The sequence below is a fragment of the Oratosquilla oratoria genome, chromosome 38, assembly GCF_046742065.1.
Source record: "Oratosquilla oratoria isolate Oo_2021 chromosome 38, ASM4674206v1, whole genome shotgun sequence".
In the NCBI taxonomy this organism is placed as follows: Eukaryota; Metazoa; Arthropoda; class Malacostraca; order Stomatopoda; family Squillidae; genus Oratosquilla; species Oratosquilla oratoria.
In genome coordinates, this window is record NC_134814.1 from 40,845,834 (window position 1) to 40,852,731 (window position 6,898).

Genomic DNA, 6,898 nt, shown 5'->3' on the forward strand with positions numbered 1-6,898 from the left:
GACACCTCATCTCAAACACATTCAAACTCCTTCTCTCTTCCTCTCTTATGTTCCATGTTTCTGCCCCATACAGTGCTGTTGGCACAATCACTCCTTCATACATTCTCCTCTTAGCATCCATTCCCAAATGTCTATTCCTCATTACACTCTTTAATCCACCAAGGCATTTACTCGCTTCTCTCAATCTACATTCTACCTCCACCTTCACTCCACCTTTTCCTGCCACATTTGCACCCAAGTATCTAAAACTATCCACTTCCTCCAGTCGCTCTCCCTTAATGCTCACTTCCAGTCTACTGCCACTTTCACCCCTTGTACATCTCATCACCTTACTTTTACCTACATTTATCTTTAGCTTTCTTCTATCACATACTCTCCCAAACTCTGTCACCAACTTCCTCAATCCCTCCTCCGATCCTGCCACAAGCACAGTGTCGTCCGCAAACAACAGCTGGCTCACCTCCCACTTTTCTCCATTTTCTTTAATCATCTCCAATCCCTGACCCACTACCCTTGCATTTACCTCTCGCACTACCCCATCCATGTATAAGTTGAACAGCCAGGGCGACATAACGCATCCTTGACGAAGTCCCACCTTTACCTCAAACCACTCACTCTCTCCATTTCTAATCCTAACACAAGCTCTACTACTCTAATAAAAACTCTTGACAGCTCCCAGAAACTTTCCTCCTATCCCGTATATCTGCATAACCTCCCACAGTGCCTTTCTGTCTACCCTATCGTAAGCCTTTTCCAGATCCATAAAAGCCCAAAAAAACATCCTTCCCCTTTCCTATAGCTTTCTCACATATCTGTCTTACCACAAAGATCTGATCTACACAACCTCTACCCGTCCTAAATCCACACTGTTCCTCATCAATTACTCCTTCTGTTCCTCTCCTAATCCTCTCAATCAAGATCCTCCCATAAGCCTTCCCAACTACACTTAACAAGCTAATCCCTCTGAAACTACTACATTCACTCTTGTCCCCTTTTCCCTTGTAAAGAGGAACTATACAGACACTCCTCCAGTCCTCCGGCACTCTACCCTCTCTCCAGCAAGCTTTAAATAACCTCACCAGCCAGTCGATCATCACTGTACCTCCTTTTTTTAGACATTCTGCATGGCATCCATCCAGACCAGGTGCCTTACCTGCTTTCATCATCTTAACAACTGCCTTCACTTCATCCTTCCTTATTTCTCCTCCATTTTCCTCACTCATCACGGTCATTTTCTTCGCATTTCCCACTGCAGCTATCTTTCCCTCCCTATCCTCCTTCATATTTAGCAACTCCCTAAAATATTCTGCCCATCTTCCCCTTACTGCCTTCTCTTCCATTATCATCTCTCCATCTGCACCTTTTACCTTTTCTTCTCTACTTGATTCGCCTCCTCTTCCTCCATCTTTTATTATTTTCAAAAATTTCTGTCATACTCTTACCCCATTTCACATCTGCTCTCCTCTTTGCCTCCTTTACCTTTTGCTTTACTTCTCTTTTCTTTTCTTTGTACCTCTCATATGACTCCCTCGTCCTATTTTGTAACCAATCTGTGAAAGCTCGCTTCTTCTCTTCTACAACCTTCTTTGTTTCCTCATCCCACCATTCACTACCCTTCCTTCTATTTCCTCCTGTCCTTCTTGTTCCACACACCATCTTTGCACACTTTGTGACTCCCTCCTTGAACCATTCCCATTCCTCCTCCACACCTAGCTCTACTCTATCCTTCACTCCCTCCCACTCCTCCTTCAGCTTCTTTTTGTACTCCTTCTCCTTTTCCTTTTCATTCAAAGAGTTCACTTTAAGAACCTCCCTACCTTTTGTCCCTTTCCTTTTTCTCCATCTATCCTCCACTCTCAACTTACCTTCCACCAAAAAATGATCTGATATTCCCCCACCCTCTCCCCTTAGCACATGTACATCCCTAACTCTTCCTATCATAATCCTATTTACCACTACATAATCCATTAACGCTCTATCTACCACCCTTCCATCCACCACCCTCTCCCATGTGTACTTATGCTTGACTTTCTTCCGAAACACTGTACAGTATTTGCTATCATCAACTCTCTTTCTAGACACATTTCCACTATCAACTCTCCACTACGATTCTTTCCTGGGACTCCACATTTCCCAACCACTCCATCAATTGGACCATTTCCTACCCTAGCATTAAGGTCTCCCAGTACTATTACATTAACATTTCTCCCTAAATCCTCTATGCACTCATTCAGATCTATCCAAAAGGCCTCCCTTTCTTCTACACTCTTCTCACTGCCAGGCCCATATGCACTTACAAAGACCCACATCTCCTTTCCCAGTTTCACCTTCATCCACATTATCCTTGAGGAAACCTCCTTCCACTCCACTACCCGTTTACCTATCTCTTCACTTACTAGAATAGCCACCCCTTCCCTCCCTAGCCCTCTCTTCACTCCTGATAACCTCCCACTTACACTCACCTTCCCCTTTCAACTTAGTTTCACTCAAAGCCAACACATCCATCTTTCTTCTCACAAAAATACTACCTATATGTACATATATACATATATATATATATATATATATATACCTGTATATATATATATGTATATATATATAAACATATATATATATATATACAGTATATATGCAAGCCATCACATCACCGTGATACAATAATGCTAAATAACCACAGGAGAAGGGAAACTTGTAGACAGTAAGTTTTTCGTAAATTACATCTTCAGTCTGAAGGTGTAATATACGAAACTACTTATTTTCTACAAGTTTACCATCACCTGTGGTTATTTTGCATATATATATAAATATATATATATATATATATATATATATATACATTATATATGATCTATATATATATATATATATATATATAAATATGTATATATATATATATGTATATATATATGATATATATATACATACATATATATATATATATATGTATGTATGTATATATGTGTGTGTGTGTATATGTAGAGAGAGAGAGAAAGAGAGAGAGAGAGAGAGAGAGAGAGAGAGAGAGAGAGAGAGAGAGAGAGAGAGAGAGAGAGAGAGAGAGAGAGAGAGAGAGAGAGAGAGAGAGAGAGAGAGAGAGAGAGAGAGAGAGAGAGAGAGAGAGAGAGAGAGAGAGAGAGAGAGAGAGAGAGAGAGAGAGAGAGGTGTGATTTCTGGTTGAGAGTGCACTGGCTATGGAAATCTAGTGAACGAGAGTGATGGAGCACCACTACCGGAATTGACTAGTCAAGGAGAAACGCTTCGAACTCTCCAGTCAGTGCGTGGCGAGCTTCAACCCAAAGTCGGCTACTTCATAATAAAATGGAGTTTGGACTCGAAAGAATTACGTTTCTTCATTTAACTGAAGTTCAAATTCATTGTTGCCAATATGATTAAGGTATATGCCTCCGCGAATGTGTGGATCATATTAAAGGTAATAAAGTTTTATGACAACCATTACGACACAACACGAAGTATTACTCACCATGCCATTAAATGAATATTGTAATGGAGAAATAGGTAGCAAGATAAACCCAGGGAGAGGGAGTTCCGAGATTCCGAAGAGAATAAACATGTTTGTACATCGTTAACATGAGGACTCACGGTTTAAATGTAGAAATCAATAATCACGAGAAGATGGGTCGTGCATTTTGCTGGTACAGATAATATTAGAATAATGAGCTTCGTTCCTTTTCAACACCGTGAGTCATGAAGAAATGAGGAGCATACGCCAGAAGTGACGTAGTTAAAGCTGCAGCCGTCACCTTTGAACCTTAGGTTCTGCTGGGGCAGGTGACAGTCACTGCTGGAAATCGGAAAGAAGTGCGGAAATCTAACGAGCGACTTGGAAGATGTAAGACCAGCACGCTCTCGATTGCGCCATCAATGCGCATCGATAAAAACACTTGTAATCTCCCGGCAATTGAGCCACATGCCAGATCAAACTTGTTTTTATACCCTGGAGGATCCAATTGAACGTCAATTACGAAGTCGTTCAAAATGCTGGCCATTGGGTACTACTAGCGATCATTTCATTGTGGTTGAGACAGTGAAAGTGTATTTCAATCGGCTTAGGGGAACGCTAAGGAAACTTCAGAAGCGTTCGATTAAGGATAGCTCAAAGAAAAGGTCTGAGGAAAGTCGTACTTAGTTTATAGAAATGACTCAGGCTTATTGGTTGAAACTCTTGCCATAAAGCGACTATGACTTCTTTTATTGATAACAGAGTTGAGTTATAGAAGAGGATTTAGAAATAAACCTAATGATTTCAGTATAGAAGAAGAACTAAAGATAAATGCAATGCTCTTGGATAGAAGAGGAATCAAATTCTATTCTATGATTTTAGAAAAGAAAAGGCTAAATAATGCAGTTTGATGAGAATACGGAAATGAATCCTGTAACAGGATTTTTTTTTTTTTTTTTGAGATTTACAGGACCTATACTTACTGGCACCTTAACCTATAGGTGGTTGTGATAGGATTATTAGAAGAGGTGCATTAGAGAAAGAAAACAAAACGAAAGGATTCCTAGTTTCGTTATGCGTCTTAGCTCTTAGTCCCAGCATTGTTCAGCATTGACAAGACACCGAAACAAATATGGTCATTTAAAATCATTTTTCCATTCATATTAATTTATTACAAAAATAGGAGTTAGACATTGTTAATAAATACAAATATAAATATAAATAAGAAGTCCATAAAGTTCATGATAATGGTTCTCATAGATTTATCAAATAAATTGTATTGGTATGTAAAAATGCATCCACGCAATTGAACAATTACCATTTCTTTCTGATTTTAGCCATGTCGACATTCCAGGGTGCCCGTTCTTTCTGATTTTAGCCATGTCGACATTCCAGGATGCCCGTAAATTCTTTTTTTATAACCGAGAACCTATCTATTCGAACTGAAAAAGATTAGAAGACTCAACTATCTCCTAAAGTAAACAAAAGGTGTGTTTCGTTGAGAAGCGAAGTTCTTGCGGCTTTGTTGGGAAGCCCGGATGGGTGCTCCCTCCTCCTCCTCTTTGTCTTCTTCCTCCTCACTATCCTCCTCACTGTCCTCCTCGCTGCTCTCTTCACTTTCCTCACTATCCTCATCGGATTCCGAGGAGTCGCTGTCTTCTTCGTCAGAATCAAAAGCCTCCAAGAACTGAACAGTTTGTCTGTAGTATTCCAGAAACTCGTCACGAGCCTTCTGCACGTCGTCGGTCTCGTCTGGAACCTGGAATGTAGAGGAACATAGGAAAAGTTCGAGATGGGAGCTGGTCAGAAGGTAGTTTGTAGTGAGTATAGACTACACTAAATTGCCTGCTTCCAAAAGAGGCGCTGTCCTAGCCCTTTCTGAGAGGATGTTGGGGAGTGGGGGTGGGGGTGGGGGGTGGGGGTGGGGGTGGGGGTGGGGGTAGGGGTGGGGTGGGGTGGGGGTGGGGGTGGGGGTGGGTTAGTGGGGTTGGTGAGTTTTCTAGACGTAAAACCGTATCACAAGAAAGAATATTTCACTCTTAGGTAAATACCAAATCATCAGTGATAAAATCTGCATTTGCATAAATTAAATCATTAGAATATTTCAGAACTTTTGTCCACGACTGTACCTGAGGCAAGGCATCACTCTTTGGCTGGAACCCTTCTTCGTCAGCATCGTACTTGAGAGACACTTCTTCGCCAACGTTGTCCACAAAAGCAAACGCACCAGTTACCTGACAAACACGAAAGAGACCATTTCGCATGTTTTCTTATTGATTCGTCATTTGGGTCACAAACATGTCTTGATTACCAGGATGACATTAGGCATGAACACAGGATAATGAGACAAACCCAAACTCACTTTGCCTTCAGAATCTCTCTCCTCGTGCCGTTCCTGCTGGGGAAGAGCAAAGGAGAACCTGTAGACGCCATCGTTCCCCTGCTCGAACTCGTGGTGAACTTCGCGGAAGGTGGACAGGAGAGGACCCTCGATGCTTCGATCTTGGACAGAGGATCCGACGAATGTCAGGAACTGTTGAAACAAAATACAAATGAACTGGATGACCTCTGCACATTGCGAATTCCGCGTTGTTCCAGTTCTCTTCCTCACTTATTCCTGATCATCCAGTGCAGTGTAAAGGTCTTGGACAATTTCTTATAAACAGTTAAATCCTTTCAGCATGAGATCTTGCCCTAAGCTGGATAAAATTATCTAACTCTAGCAGAAAGAATGCTGTACATCTTACCAGTATAGTACAGATAAAAGAAACCATGACTGTTAGTTATCTCCGTCTGTGACCACAACACACGAACACAAGAATACTGCACTAGATGCTGGCTAGGCGTAGATCACTAGTTAACTGAAGATTCCCATGCAGTTACTCTATTTATATCAATGTGCTATGCCTCTCCAGGTTCTCCTGCCTCTCCTGTCAACCTACCTGCCCAATGCAATGTCCGGGAACCGCCCAAGGATGGGCTGGGTGACCTTGCTCAGCTTCCTCAAACCCGTATCATCAGTTTCCAGCCTACCGGCGTCTGCCATCTTAGTTCGGGAGAATTCGAGCAGATGTCAATTCTTATGAAGTTTTGTTTTGGTAATGGTAATAGTTCGAGAAGTTTAGGCATGAACTGGTGAACCAACAGGGTGGTTTACGAATGGAATAGACTTAGTAACCATGTTGTGAGCACTAAAACAACTGGTTGTTTTAAAAGAAGAATAGATAATCTTATAGATAGGGGAGGCAGGAGGTAAGGGACATGGAACTGGCTAATGTAGGCTTCATGGTTTCTTGCAGTCTCCTCCGTTCTTATGTTCAATTTGTTCTGATATTTTCTTTTAGATTTCTTTCTTTCTCTCATTCTTCTTTCCTTTCTTTCTTTCTTTCTTTTTTTTTCTCTTTTTTTTTCTTTACCAGTGGTTTGTGATGAAGACAT

The 6,898-nt window shown here is 41.3% G+C and overlaps 1 protein-coding gene across 1 annotated transcript; it reads right to left on the minus strand.

The window, feature by feature from the left end:
• Positions 1 to 4,628: 4,628 nt before the first annotated feature.
• LOC143019773 (uncharacterized) lies at positions 4,629 to 6,323 on the minus strand. Its single transcript, XM_076175755.1, has 4 exons — positions 6,208 to 6,323; positions 5,823 to 5,993; positions 5,590 to 5,694; positions 4,629 to 5,219 (listed from the first exon to the last, which is right to left on the minus strand). Exons 1-4 carry the CDS (start codon positions 6,232 to 6,234, stop codon positions 4,926 to 4,928), a joined length of 597 nt encoding a protein of 198 aa, XP_076031870.1. The 5' UTR covers positions 6,235 to 6,323; the 3' UTR covers positions 4,629 to 4,925.
• Between the last annotated feature and the right edge of the window lie 575 nt (positions 6,324 to 6,898).